The sequence below is a fragment of the Hetaerina americana genome, unplaced genomic scaffold (assembly GCF_022747635.1).
Source record: "Hetaerina americana unplaced genomic scaffold, ioHetAmer1.1.p SCAF_13, whole genome shotgun sequence".
NCBI lineage: Eukaryota > Metazoa > Arthropoda > Insecta > Odonata > Calopterygidae > Hetaerina > Hetaerina americana.
Window position 1 is genome coordinate 15610746 of NW_027286403.1, and position 15886 is coordinate 15626631.

Below are 15886 nucleotides of genomic sequence, written 5' to 3' on the forward strand. Positions count from 1 at the left end.
AAATTAATACCACTACATCCTCTACTGTCGCAAATTTTTGTATTTTGGGGAAAGTTATACCTCTGAAAAATATAACCAAACATGATCTCTCAAAAACTAACCCTTTTTCCTAATAGTCATTATAAAATGTTTTGCAATTAATTAATTTTTCACCATACTGTTAAATTATATTTCTAAGATTGTGCATGCTCATGTTTAGCTCATTCCAAATATTGTGTTTAGCGACCCAAGGAATCAATTTGCAAAAAAAATTTATGTTCAATACATCCTGCCATATATATATTTTTTTGTGTCTCTTTCAAAGCGCAATTGGCAATATCATAGAAAAACACTAAAGTCCTGCCCAAATCCAACCTGAAACTCAAAACCTTCGGATTAGCTAACGAGTGGAATATCATCTACGTCATTTAGATTAGTGATTTCATATTGATAGGTCAGTACGAATCTTTCTTGCATGGAGACATTAGGCATTTCTTTCTAGTCTTGAGAGAAAAGGTTTTATATCTTACGACATTGCACATTTTAAGTAAAACAACAGCCATTTTCTTCGGTGCAATCAATCCGATGTCGGTTTTACCCTCATGTCTCACTCTCCAAATGCAGTGTTGGGTCCGAGTAACTCGATTTTCTCTGCCTCTTGACCAAAACCCGCTTTCCGTTCACTCTTCCCTGGGAGATCACTCTGGCGTCCCCCGGCGTTGTATGCCTCGAGCTTCGCTGATACAATGGGGACCTAGCAATATCGACAGAAGGGACTGATTTGCAGTCTAACGGTTGAAGAGGAATCTCGTCCACTCATTGTTCTTATATCATTCCCTTAGTATATTAGATTGCGTGTAAGTAGATCCGCAAGACTTGCCATTTTGAGGCATTGGCCCATTATCTGGAGGAGGTAACCGTATAGATTTTTTAAAAAAATCCCCATTCGTATCGAGAAAATTGGCCAGGGTTCGGCATTGAAAATACGTTCCCCCTACTGACCGGAGGGTCCAGGGTTCGATTCCCTGTAGTCCCACGCTCTACCCCCTGAACTACCGCGACCCACATATATATGTATGTGTGTGTATATATATATATATATATATATATATATATATATATATATATATATATAACCCTCCTCGGACTACAACCTTGACGTGGTGGAAGGGCTTGTGCGTCCCGATGACCCCTAGAGCTGTCCTGGCGGGAGTAATAATAATTGCTCCTGGTAGGGTCAACCATGCTCGCTAGGTCGAAAGTTAGGAGCCAGACGAAAGGTAGTCCACGTAGCGTCTGTTCCTCAGTGAGGCGGCTGCAATGGCGTCTGACCCCAAAGGGGCGGCGAATAAGTGATGGTGTCACGTTAAAAACACTATTGAGGAAGGCAACGTGAAACCACCTCAATTATCATTCCCAAAAAAAATATGATGGACAAAACAGAGATTTTGAGCCCTGGCAACTACGGGGCTCGGCCCAATCGGCCGTGTGTCGTGCCCGGCAGCGGGGGAGGCAAGGCTTCCGCGGTCGTCATCCCGCGAAACCCTTGCAAGGGAATAACAGCAGCAAGAAGACAGAAGACGCAGGAGAGGAAGACCAAATTAGTTAGAATAGGAACGGGGAATGTTAGGATTATGTTGAGGTTAGGAAGATTAGGAAGAGGTATAAGGCGGGGTTCCCATTATCACCGTTGCTGTTCAACCAGTATGCAGAGGAAATGATTAACGAGGCATGGGAAGAACTGGAGGTAGGAATGAAAGTGGGCGGGGAATTCATAAAATCAGTTAGGATTGCTGATGACCAAGCTTTAGTTTGTCAGTCACCCAAGGGGCTGCAAGCATTGCTTAGTGAATTGGAAATTCAATGCGACAGGTATGGGATGAGAATCAATATTAATAAAACAAAGGTCATGCGAATTTCTAGAAAGAAAAAGGCTAAGCTTAACATTAAAATAGGTGGGCAAAAACTATAGAAGGTAGAACAGTTTACGTATCCCGGCAGTGTTTTTGACCAACACGGTCAAAGTAGTAAGGACGTAAGGAGAAGAATTGCGCTAGGCAAAGAGGCTTTCACAAGGAGAAGGGAGTTAATGACGTGGACGTTGAGTATGGATGTTAAGAAAAGACTCGTAAAAACTTTAATTTGGAGCGTAGCTATGTACGGCGTGGAAACGTGGTCATTGAAGCAGGAGGATAGACGTAGACTGGAGGATTTTGAAATGTGGGTGTGGAGAAGAATGGAGAAGGTAAAATGGACAGAGAAGAAAACAAACGAGGAAGTACTTGGAATGGTTGGCGAAGAGAGGGGTTTGTTGGGAGCAATCCTATGGAGGCAGGAAAAGTGACTGAAGGGGGTATTGACCGGCAGCGGGATGTTGAAGACTGTAATTGAGGGAAGAATGTTAGGCAAACGAGGAAAGGGAAGGAACAGGATAGGGATGTTGGACGGGATGAAGGGAGGAAGAAAGTACCCAGAGCTGAAGAGGGACCAGATTTAGAGTTGGATGTTGTGTTTTGCTAGGAGCCTGTGTCAACTATTGCCTTACCCGCCTTATCTCTAACTGTTAGCATAGATCTCCCTTTCTTACTACCCGATAAAGATTTAGCTTTGCTATACAGCGCACCGATTTCACCCTTCCTCTACAGACTTTCCATATCCTCGCACTGCGTCTTCCACCATGCTTCTTTTGCTTTATTAGTTTGCCGCCTCAATTTATTGTTTAATTCAATGTACTTAATTTTTCCTAATTCTGTATTTACATTCTTCCATTTCTGCCGATCAGCCATCTTTGTAATCATCTCATCCGTAATCCATGGTTTCCCAGTCCTTTTAGCGTTAACAGTTCCAATAGTCTCTTTTGCGGCTTTAGGTAACCCATTCTTGATACTTTTCCATTTTTCTTCGATAGTACTTAGCTCTTTACCATGCTCCATGATTTCCTCTACCGCCTGTTTGTATTCCTTCCTTTTCAAACCATTTAATGCTTCTACCTTCCATTTTCTAATTCGCCGCCCCTGCATTATCTTTTTGAAACGGACGCTATATTTCATAACAACTAATTGTGGTCAGAGTCAGCATCCGCTCCCGGGAAGCTGTGGGAATTTATCACACTGTTCCTAAACCTGTGTCTAAACGGGATATAATCTAGCTGATACCTTTCTGAGTCACCTGGCATTTTCCATATATACCTGCGTCTTTTGTGGTGTCTAAAGCAAGTGTTGGTGATGACCAGCCCCGGTCTCCTGCAGAACTCAACTGCATTCTCCCCGAAGTCATTCCTCGTGCCTAAACCGTAGTCCCCGACCTCGTCACCATCTCTTTCTTCGCCTACCGTCGCATTCCAATCCCCCATCACTATCAAATATTTTCCTGCAGGAACACCCGCGATTATGTCCTCTAACTGATCGTATATCCTGTCGACCTCTTCTTCCTTATGGTTGCTCGGTGGCATGTATACCTGAGTAATAATCAAGTTCATCGGCTCTGCTTTTATCTCTAATGGTAATAATCTATCCATTACCTGATCTATGTTGATTACGCTTCTTCCTACCTCTTCATGTAATACTATGGCAACCCCTCGTTGGCTCTCGTCCCCGCCGCTGCATATTATTCTATAATTATCACTCCAGTAATCCCTACTATCCTTCCAGGTCACCTCGTATAGACGTAAAATATCTATATTTCCCCTTCCCATTTCTCGCTTAACATTCTCCAATTTCCCTGTCCTCAACATAATCCTAACATTCCACGATCCTATTCTAACTAATTTGGTCTTCTTCTCCTGCGTCTTCTGTCCTGCTGCTGCTGGTTTTCCCCTGCAAGGGTTTCGCGGGATGACGACCGCGGAAGCCTTGCCTCCCCCGCTGCCGGGCACGACACACGGCCCCGTAGTTGCCAGGACCCAAAATCTCTGTATTGTTCAAAATTTAAATCTTGGGAATATTAATTGAGGTGGTTTCCCGTTGCCTCCCTGAAAAGTGTTTTTAACGTGACACCATCACTTACTGGCCGCCCCACTGGGGTCAGACGCCATTGCAGCCGCCTCACTGAGGAATAGACGTTGCAGGGACTTCCTTTCGTCTGGCTCCTTCGACCTATCTGGCATGGGTGACCCTACCGGGAGCAATTATTATTACTCCCGCCAGCACAGCTCTAGGGGTCATTGGAACTCACAAGCCCTTCCACCACGTCAAGGTTATAGTCCGGGGAGGGGATATATATATATATATATATATATATATATATATATATATATACATATATATATATATATATACAGGGTTCGTCCGGAAAATAAGTGTACTGATTTTTTCCCGCCGCTCCAGGCGCGCCCAGCACCGCTCTGACGGGCTGTGATTGGAGGGGGGTATGTTGGCAAGCGACGCTGAAAAAGGCAGTCGGCTCTGAGCTGTGGTGTAGTGAGGAGCTCTGTTAACGCGAACCTCCACGCTCGACCCACGTCACGGAACGCGATGCCGAAGTTTTTGGAGCAGCGTTATTCCATCAAATTTGCGGTAAAGCTTGGGAAATCGTCTACCGAAACTGTCGGTATGATTAACCAGGCTTAGGGGGAGTCAGCCATGTCCAGAAACATGATCTTTCGGTTGCACAAGATGTTCGTGGAGGGCAGAGAAGAGGTCGACGACGAACCACGGCCTGGACGCCCATCAACGACACTCACCGACGAAAATGTGCGAAAAGTTCGCGATGTACTGAACTCTGATCGTCGTCTTAGTGTTCGGATGATAGTAGAGCAGTGTAATGTGCCAAAAAAAATAGTGCACGAGATTATTAGGGAGCAATTACAGATGCGAAAAATTTGTGCAAAGTTGGTGCCGAAAGTGCACAGTGATGATCAAAGACCAATCGTTTGGAAATCGCGACACAACTTGCGGATCACTGCAAAAATGATCCACATTTTTTAGAGAACGTTGTTTCGGGTGACGAGACGTGGATCTTTGAGTACGACCCGGAGTCGAAGAGACAAAGTGCGGAGTGGCACACCCCATCATCACCCCGTCAAAAGAAAGCTCGCATGAGAAAATCTCGGATCAAGGCGATGCTCATTGTCTTTTTTGACAAAAGGGGAGTCGTCCACTACGAATTTGTACCTGAACGACAAACTGTAAATGCTGAATTTTACGTCCAAGTGCTCGACAGGCTTCGAAAACGAGTCGCCCGCGTCCGGCCAGCGATCAAAAACATCTGGCGGCTGCATCACGACAATGCGCCGTCTCACACCGCGCTTGTCGTGTCGGACTTCTTGGCCAAGCACGGCGTGGCAACGCTGCCGCACCCGCCCTACAGCCCGGACTTGGCACCACCGGACTTCTTTCTGTTCCCGAAGATAAAGAGGAGTTTGAAAGGAACGCGATACGGGACTTTGGACGCCGTCAAAGAGGCCGTGACGACGTGTCTTCGAGAGGTTCCCGATGATGCCTTCGCGGGAGCGTTCCAGGAATGGGAACGCCGCTGGAACAAGTGTATCGACTCACAAGGGTCCTATTTTGAGGAATATTAGCTTAAGATATGTAAAAGTGTAATAAATTTTTTTTCCTGAGCTCAGTACACTTAATTTCCGGACGAACCCTGTATATTTATATATACATGCATACCTACATGCATTCATATGCATGCATGCATACAGGGAAAGGAACTGGTCCTCTACCTTGATGTGTGAATTTCACGCGCCGTGAACTCTACCATCACCTACCAAACCGACCTTCGGGTTGATTACTGTGTTTATGGTTTATATATAAACACATATATATATATATATGGTTTATATATATAAACATATATATATATATGGTTTATATATATAAACATATATATATATATATATATATATATATATATATATATATACATGCACGTATATATCCTATATATACATAAACACTCGTACACAACTACAAGGGCCATTTTATAAGTAAATAGACGAATTATCTCATTTTAAAATTATCCAATGAGTCTTTACCATTTTTCAGGGGTGTTCGTAGGTGACCTAGGAATAAGCTCTGATTAGTCGTTTAGTTATTTTATGTCCACATAACCTCAAAATATTCAGTTCGTTAAAGCAGGTCCACGAGACGATTGCACCTTAGAAGTGCAGCGCTCTGTCATTAGATTTTTAGCCGAAGAAGTAGTAAAACCAAGTAAAATGAAGATAGATGTTGATTGGTACAATACCGGAAAAGTTATACGTACCGTGCGAAAGTTCACAAGTGGGTTGATAGGTTAAAAGTAAACAAACAAGCGTGGGAGGTGAACCCCGAGGTGGACGTCCAGTCGAACTTTCTGATCCCTCATCGGATTCGAGGATGGATTATATTAGTGATAACAGAAGAGTTTGTATTGAAATAATAACTAAGGAAGTTCAATTAAGTTTTCGGACTGTTCATAATATCATTCATAAACATTTATTGTACAGAAAATCATTTGAGAGATGAGTTCCCAGGGAGCTCATTGATGCCCATTAAGAATCGAGACTTTCCATTAATCAAGAATCAAAGCAACGAAGTTTGTGCGAATGAGCCGCTTTTTTGAAAAAAAAATGTATTTTTGACTAAGTCTGGATCCATTACTACGATCCTGAGATGAAAAGACAACTACATTTGTAAGTGTATTTTGGTCATTTTCGGACATTGATCAGGTTCGATGTGATTTATTAGGTACATCTTAAGTGCTATGTCCATATATGGCACGTGGTCCTGACGCCAGTTGACTTTTGTATGTTCGTTATTAAGTCATCTTGACTTTCATACTTGATCAAGTCCGGAGGGTTTATTAGTATCAATGGTTTTCATTAGGCTTTCTATTAAGATACGATAAAATTGCAGGCATTGGTTAGAGAAACTGATTAGTTTCGAAAGCGGAAATTTTCAGTGAGCACATAATGACATCCAAATTGAAAGATAGGTTTAAGTAAGTGGTAATTTCTCCACTTATCGTTGCTTTATCTCCTGTGTCGTTCGTTCTTGCGTGGGTTACATTTGGATGCATTTCCCTAAACCTCCCTCAAATTTGAGTAACATGCCTTTGTATTCATGCCAAGTACTCTATGTGTTTAGTATCCAAACGTCTTCTGAAAGAATTTCTAAGAACGAAACAAATTTCTCACAATCATGAATCGCCAACCTGATATTGTGGAGAAAAATAACTGGGCAGACTTTCAATCTTAGAAATACTCGCATAGAAATGTAGACTTAACTCACAGGTTAAACGTACCCCCCAAACGGAATGCCTAAGTAATGTAGTAGTTAGCGATGCGTCGGGTTTTGTTTTAATTTCCGAAGAGATCTGGGTTCAAGCATTGTTCCTTAGAAATTTAATTTTCTCAAGCATTATAGGAAAGACTAGTCATTCCATTTATCTCACAGAAGAAAATGTTTCCACGAAAGTTTGTCAATATTTGCCACCGGTTGCAATACACGGATCCCGAATTATTTTCATTGGAATTCCCACAGTTATTGCATATCGGAAAGGAAGGGTATTTCATTACTTTGATGAACTTTATCGGGAATTTTAGCAAATACCCTGGAAAAATTTACCGTCCAGGATTTTGGAAATAAGAGAAACCATTTAGAGCCAATCCACATGAACTTACAGCCCATTCACCACATCCAAATCACTCTTCAAATATGGAATTACTATTGAAATAAAATAAATTCTTTTGTCGCCCATGTGGATCGGAATGGTGCCGTTGCTAACGTACGGCCTTCCCGCCGAGAGGGCCCGGGTTCGAACCCTGAATGTGGCGGAGATTTTTCAGTGGTAACACGATCCCCACTTGAGGTGATTTGTGGAGAGCACTTTTGAGCGCGTACGCCGTCCGTCGAATGGGATGTTTAACTGTGGACCCCTCGGCACCTTTCGCTAATAGTGGGCTATCGCCGGGTTCCTCTCCACCCTACCTCCTTTCCCATCCATTCTTAATGGCGCAAATGACCTCAGATGGCGCCTCACCTCAAACTACTAGGACTACTACTTTGAGAACCTTTTGGGGACTCATCCTAAACCCACGGCGCTGTTTTCAAGACCCAAGTATGCTATGTGGTGGTATTTTAAAATGAAAGGTCGACCGGTACCGGTTGACGGATTGAAATAATTGTTTCATAAGTAGAAATGTAATGTTGAGAAATACTTTTTTACGAGTTTATGCTCTGCATTGGAGACGCAGATGGTCTTCTATCAGCACTATTGTAGAAATCTTTCACTGGATTGTGGAGGATACCTAGGCGAACACTAGAGCGAGTGCGTGATGTCATGATGAAATTTTATGGATATGAGGCCTGAGCTATATATTGTCGTGAAATGATTAGTGCGGTTGATAAACGACAGACAACATATAAATCATTTTTGTTACTTCCTTCCTAATATCTCTACGGGTGACAGCACAGCGGACGCATTTAACAGATGTGAAGAAGAAGTCGGAGGCTATCTAGGCCACGTTGCGAGTTTAAACGGTGAACGTAATTTATGGCTACCCAAGTTGGCGTTTTGGACGTGCCATCTCGATAATGGGAAGAAACCAAACTTTTAAAATCGACGCAAAATTAGATTTACTACGAGGTAAAATATGAATATGGGGCCACCATAAAATATTTCGCTTGGTGAGTGAGAAAAATTCGTTCATTTGCGTACTCCGGGCTTTTGGAATCTTTTAGACCTTGGCATTCGGCAGGTGTTACTTGATAAATACCAAAAGCTACACCAAAGAGTCTAATCAAGCACTACTTTTCTTGCTCATTAATGAAGCTGAAAAACTTACTTGAATTCAGGCCTACTGACGTCTGGACGAGATCTCGGGATACTTAAATCAGGCGTCCGGTCACTGCAAATCGACGTCCAAAATCCACGGTGCACCCTTCACAGCCAAATCGTCGATGCACGCTCTGCTCGATATATTCCTACCCTCCCTGGTGGATTCTAAAGACCAAGAGGTTTTCTTCACGCTCCATAATTTCACACACTTGCAAGGTGTAATCAAAAAAAGACAGGACTTTCTGCGCAAACCGTTCAACGGATCGAAACGAGAGACAGTGGGCCATCATCTAGCAACACATCTGACAACTAAAACGAGAGTTGTTGTGTTTGTTTAAGTCTAGTCGTTATGCAGCAGCAGCGGAACGTGTCTTAACCTGTTCGTCGCCGCGTGCAACGGCAGCAATGAAGGAGCTTCAGGAACAGCGTGTGTGCGTGAAATTTTGTTTAAAACTTGACAAAGGAATACGGAGACATTTGGAATGATTCAGCAAGCCTTTTTTATGTACCCTTTGAGTCGAAGCCAGTGTTTTGAGTGGTACAGTCGTTTTAAATCGGGCAGAACCTCGACAGATGAAGATTCGCGAACGGGGCGGCCTTCCACTTCGACAGACCCCAACCCTGTCAAATTGGAGGAAGATTTGGTGCGGGAAGATCGTCGTTTTACTGTTAGGGAGATAGCCGAGGAAGTGAACATTTGTTTTGGATCCTGTCAGACAATTTTGACAGAAATTTTGGGAATGACGCGCCTCGCATCAAAATTCGTCCCATAGGTGCTCACTGATGAACAGAGATAAAACCGTGTGGACATATTTCAGGAACTCCTGGATCGAGCCAATGCCGAACCAGAGTTTCTTAAAACCTTTTCTTGTTTCCAAATTTAAAATCAACCTTGAAAGGGCGCCGATTTGACTCTATTGCGGACATTCAAACTAATTGTACGGCAGATCTGACGAGGATCTCTAAGGCGGTTTACCAGGTAGGGTTCGAGAGCTGGAAGAAACGTTGGCAAAGGTGTGTCGTCAGCCAAGGTATGTACTCGTACTTTGAGGGTGACAAATTCCATAAAGCTGTATCCGTCAAAATAAACAAGTTATAAAATCAGTCCTGTCTTTTTTTGATCACACCTTGTGTTTGTGGACTGCCCTATTAGTAGCAGCCGAATTCAATGGAATGAAATTTCCATGTTAACTGCCTTATTTGCAATTTGTCCAGCAGATGACTTCATTACAAGTCAATATTGAGGGTAAATGATCACTTCAATACATTTGGGGTGGAAATATAGGACAGATTAGAGTATTTTTTAAATATTTGCTTTCAATAAAAGTATGTATGTAAACTAGGATTTTGGGAAAAAATTGTTTCCCCTTCGGCAATTCTTGGGATTTAAACAATTGGGCACTCAAATTAGATAATTCACTTGGCAAGATAACATATTGAGGATTTCAAAATTTAATTCGAGCATAAGGTATCCTGAATTGAAATATATATAACCTAGAGGTTAGAGTTTTTTTTCATTTTTAAATGGTGAAATATTTTTCTTACTTGGTTCTCATATTTCCATCAAAGCTTATTTATTATTTCTTAATATGATTGATGACAATACACAAAGTATCATTTAAAATACTCACTACCAAAATATTTCAGTCTGATTATGAAGAGGGAGTGAGAGCAAATTATGCAAGAAATTATTGAAGAAACTACACCTTAAACATTTATTTAAACCCCTCTCATTGTTCCCCAATATCAATCTTTTTGGCGGATATATTCTGTTCCTGTTTACCTTCCAACTAATTAAAATGCCGCTCATTCAAATATCTGCTATTGGTCCTTTCAGGTTAAACTGGAACATTATCAAGAATTTTTATCAATTTGTCTTTCGTGTCAAGTGGTTGAATACTAGTCCTACCGCAACTTCTTCTTATAATTTAATATATTTGAAATTAGCGCATTTGGCAATAATTCTCTCATCAAATACACGTTCAGCACTAGCTGATTTAAGTTTCTAACCAAACGGTACGTGTTTTCCAGTCTGAACTTGCATCAACGCAGTGTCTCCCTAAGGACAGCACTAGTTACCGCCATTGAAAGCAATCAGACGCCTTTTCCTCGCCGGCACACATGTGTAGCCAAATTTTCGTTGCACGCGGATAGGCAACAAGTCTTTAAAAGCCCTCAAGCCCATTATTTCAACAATGCTTCGTTAAAAGCTATGCAGATCTATTCCGGGGAATTTAAACATTTGTATGTTTTGCTGCTCTAATTTGCTGCAGTTTTACTGATGTCTCCTGAGAATTGAAGGTGACAGTAGTTAGTTCCCGTGGAATCATATTTTATCGTGTTTTTTTTCAAAGTGAGCACCGGTGAATGCACAAGGACTTTGATCAGCTTACTTTTATTAGCATAAAAATGGCATACCTTGCCCCAGACTGATCGTACGTTGGAAAATGATGAGCAGTACCCGTGGTGTTTTTTTCAAAACACGGCCATTTTCATACTCTAAATGGAGCTTCTTCCCATTTCAAACAGCATTCATGGGATTAAATCTCTTTCATCTTTCTTTCGGCTCTGATCGCTCCCTCATCACACCATCCCACGCAAGGCCCGCTTGTGGGCGTGAGGCGCTGTGGGCAGGATCGTTACGGGCCTCCCTAGGAGGGACGGCCCCTCTCCCCTAGGCCGGAAGTGTGCGTGGATGCGTGTCGACAAAGGCCGCCAAGGGAAGGGTTAGAAGAAACTCTTTTTAAGGGGCTGCAATGTTCTCCAATGGTCACGGAGGCGAGGATAATTCGTGGCAAACAAGGCTATTACCTTTCCGTTTTCTTCCTTGAATGGGCTTGCTTCCACATTTACATACTTACTCCAAAGAACTCTGGTATATCATTGGCGAGAAATCCATCCGCTTATTGCTTAGGAATAATGTAGCCCATGAACCATGCTCGAAAATGTAATCTTTTGCATCAGCAAAATCTTTCATAGCATATAAATTTCATGCCCTATAAATTTAAAAGTACAATTTTTTTAAATGTTGCATCCTGCACGTTACTCTCATTTAAAAATAGTCACCATTTTCACTTAACCAGAAAATTTAGGAAGTAGAATTTGGGCGTGTGGCTTTCGCAAATATATAGATTATTTGTTTGCCCACGATCTTATTCCGTAGAAAAATGAACTCCGGACGCACTTCTCTCGCATTGAGTCAAAAGAGATGGTGATATTAAGCTCAGGGGTCACCGTTGGCAGCTTTTAATTATTTTATTTCAAATTAGGTATTATTACAACTTCTGCATATTTTCAGGGATACATTGATGTGTGATCATTACGAAAGGCTTGGGAGATTAAAATGCCTTGCGATCACAAACTTCCGAGGAAAGAAACCAAGATGCGATGACGTTAAATTAATTTGATATCCACAGTAAATTGGAAGCATAAATCTGTTCCCTTGAACACAGAGTATTCTTTACATATTTTTTTCAATCACATTTAGTATAATCAAACAAATTATTTTCACTTTTTAATCACATTTTTACAACCTGCATTTTTCCATGAAATTTCTGGTCATACATGAAATTCTACATTGGGTTTACAGGGAATGATACATAATTGAACATTAACCACTTATTTTTCAGACTCGTAGCTTCTCTATGTGTCTGAAAAACAAATCGTACGAAAAATCGAGTTTGAGCAAGATACTGAGGAATGAATTAGCTTTTAACAAGTTAGCAATAAGGATTTCCATATCAAAGACAGTTTTGAAGGAACTGAGAAAAGAATTATTAAACCCGAAGCGAAATATAGAAATTACTCTAACACACAATGTTTTCGCCGAAATGTCCAAGGAAGGAATGTATCAATTTGATTTTTTTTCCAAGCATTTTAAGGATATAAACGTGGAATGGTAATAATTCAATTTAAAAAAAATCAAACATCACACATTAAAAGCGACGTGAATAAAAAAAACCTCATGCATGATACAAACTATGAAATAGTTAGAGAATTCCTAACCAAGTTCAAATAAAATAATTTCAAGCATTACAAAACATGTCAATCGAGAAAGCAAAGAAAGATACATCGTCACTCAATCTCGAAAGACGCCACTACTCTGTAAAAATCACCTACCAAACAGTCATTCAGACCAAACCTGAAGCAACTTGACACGGAATGGTCTGCATGCAATTAGATATTGTTTACAAAGAATTATAGTGAAACTCCCTAAGGTATGATTATTACCCATACACTCAAAGGGTGATCACAAAAAAAATAACCAAAGAAATTGCAAATCAGTTCTGCGTATTAGCTCATCTACTCATCATCATAAACTTCATATTAGGTAAGGTGATCATTCTTACGATTTAACGGCGGTAAAACCAACACCTGTAATAGATTTCTAAATCTTCGGTACTTGAAACATAAATAGCCTTCACACCTGCATTAGACTGTTTCCCAGGAAAAAATATAACTCAAGTTCATACCACCATTCGAAAACGTCTACTAGCAAGATTGGCCACTGAAAGTGTAGAGAGTTTTGCACACAAAAGAGTATCCACACTTAATAACTCTAGGTTTATATTGGCGGTACTATGGTAGAAAATATCACAGTTGGTTTGTTACGACATGCACAATAAACACTTTCATTCAAAAGGAACAATAAAAATCATTAGACCTCACTTTTCTTAATTTCACATCAATATTTTTCGTTAGCGATTAAAAGACTCAAGAAATTATGCCAGTTTTTGATTCTGTGCACCGACAGTTGAGTGTGCGATTCACAGCAAATTATAGACATAAAATACTACCTAAGTCACAGCGACTATGGACAATTACGACCACACGGTTATTAAAATTCTGATCAGCGAGAAAAGACGCGTAGTCTGAAGAGGAATATTCATTACAATGGTGTTCAAATAAATTCATAAGGCGGACTCAGAGAGGGCTCCAGGAATCCACAACTCATCCTCAAGAGAAAATGCTACAGCGACAGCTAAACTCATAAATTACATGAAACACACACAAATACATACATCATATTCACACACATATGGCGAAGTTTTGATATTAAAATTTCAATTTCCATATTTTAAAACCGTCTTTTCATTCTCTCTTAAGTCAAATAATATTGAGCAGTTCTCTACAAACGGTTCCCCCGTTTACTTCTAAAAAATGACTTTGGGATAATTTTTGGAATTGTATGACATCCTATGATGTTTCCATTGAACTAAGTTCAAGTTGTGTTCCGCTGCCGCGCTGGTTCCCAAAGAAACCGAGTTTTTTCAAAGTCTCCGTTGTTCGTGCAATCAACTTTTCTTTGAACTTCCAAATAGTGGTGTCCATTACACTGTTCTTCCTGTATTCCACACATGACTTCTTCAAGGTGCGAACACAATCCGCTCGGTAGTGCTGAAGTTGAGCATCGGTGGTATTTATTGGGTAAGATGTACATCCAGAACCCAAACATGCTAACGGAAAATGATTGTGCAGAGTCAAAGCTCTCTCAGGGTTGTGAAAGCATTTCACATACTGCCCTGGATTTGTAAAATTTTTGCTTCGGTATACGTGCTGCAGCATGTGCATGTACTTAGGCGTGTCCTTGAACCACCCATGAGCGTGGATAAGATCATCCAAGAAGTACACGTTCCGCACGTTATATGAAGCTCTAGTTTCATTCCTAATGGCAAGAGCCTTGGGAAGAACTTCATCCATCAACTCCCTCCACGACATTGTTTTCACTGGCATTATAACTTCATCGACATCGAGCAAAGCGATGTATTCATAGGTGTACAAGTTCTTATACAGACAGTCGTTATATGGAATGAGCTCATTTTGACGCTTGTGGTTAACTTTTTTCACGAGATACATATGCTGGAAACCTGGAACATTTGGCTGTCCTCCTGGAAGAGTTAAGGGAGTAACCTCTACTTTACCTCTCTCTTCATAATGACGAAGCACTTTACTTATATTAGGGTGCACTTGCAGTTCATACAAGAACACTTTTTCAGCCCCTAATATTCCTAAAAGTTCGATCCATTCGACTAGTCTCACTGACAGGTCTTCGTGGAGAAAATCCAACCCCTTGACACACACAGCAAATCCTTTTTTCTTCCCTGGATTATTGAAAATAACGCGGAGATTGTTCGTCGCAGTATCACAAGGCTTCTCAACTAGTGACACAGATGCTGGAACTTGCTTGTGGTATTTTGATGGTATCTGACATGCAATCAAATATGGTTGGAATATGCCCTGCTTATAATTCCCCCACTTGCGATACCAGATATACTTATACTCCAAAACCTTAACAAACACCGGTTCCTTCTGGTTCTCAAACCAGAACTGGCAGTACGTCTTAACCTTCGGCTCAATTCTATCTACCATGCCAAGTATTCTTACGGCAGGACCAATTTTACTCAGATTTCTTATGTCATAATACGCACCAAAAAGTTCAAACGTACCATTTGACGTTCTAAGGCTTTGCCAATAAAGGTTATTGAATTCTAGTTCGTATAAACTGGGGAATTTGGCACAACTTTCATTTCTGAAAAACATGGGTTTATTCTTATGCTGGTTCCAGTACGCTATTGGTAAGCTAGGAACACGGCGCTGTATCTCGTCGACAAGCATGTCTTCTGAGCGGCTGGGAGATTTATCCACAATGGGCTCCAGATCTAAAATGTTCTCAGTCGTTGAAGTGGACTCTCCGCCACGGCCGCGAGGCTCGCTGACCTTCTCCAGTAACAGACGACTGCTGACATAGCCTCCACTCAAAGTTGGAGAATCGACAGTATGGGAAGCTAGGTGCAGGATAGCCACTGCGGAGAGACCCCACAAGGCAAGCAAGAAAACTGCTTTACGCACGGATCGACCTCGGAAAGCACACCACTCCATTTCTGAAAAACAAAAGAAAATATAATTATTAATTTTTTCATTGATTTTTGGTTTCTTGAAGTTATTTTATCTTTAAAGGTTAAATATAAGCATTTTAACTAAAAAAGTAATGCTGTTCTTTGCTTTACAGCTAGACCATTAAAACTACAGTGTTCAGGTAATATTCTACGATACTTTAGCACTGATGATAACAGAATTTTAAACTACGTAAGCTACTACGAGAAGTTTATTTTAAATAGTTTTTCAAAAGAGAAACTCACTA

The 15886-nt window shown here is 41.0% G+C and overlaps 1 protein-coding gene across 1 annotated transcript in view; it reads right to left on the bottom strand.

Moving 5' to 3' along the window:
- Nucleotides 1-12004: 12004 nt before the first annotated feature.
- LOC139686112 (uncharacterized) overlaps nt 12005-15886 on the bottom strand; it is a 147080-nt gene continuing 143198 nt past the window's right edge. The window contains exon 4 of the mRNA XM_071583295.1: nt 12005-15626. Within this exon, the coding sequence (XP_071439396.1) occupies nt 13942-15626 (1685 nt within the window). The 3' untranslated portion in view covers nt 12005-13941. The remainder of the gene's footprint in view (nt 15627-15886) is intronic.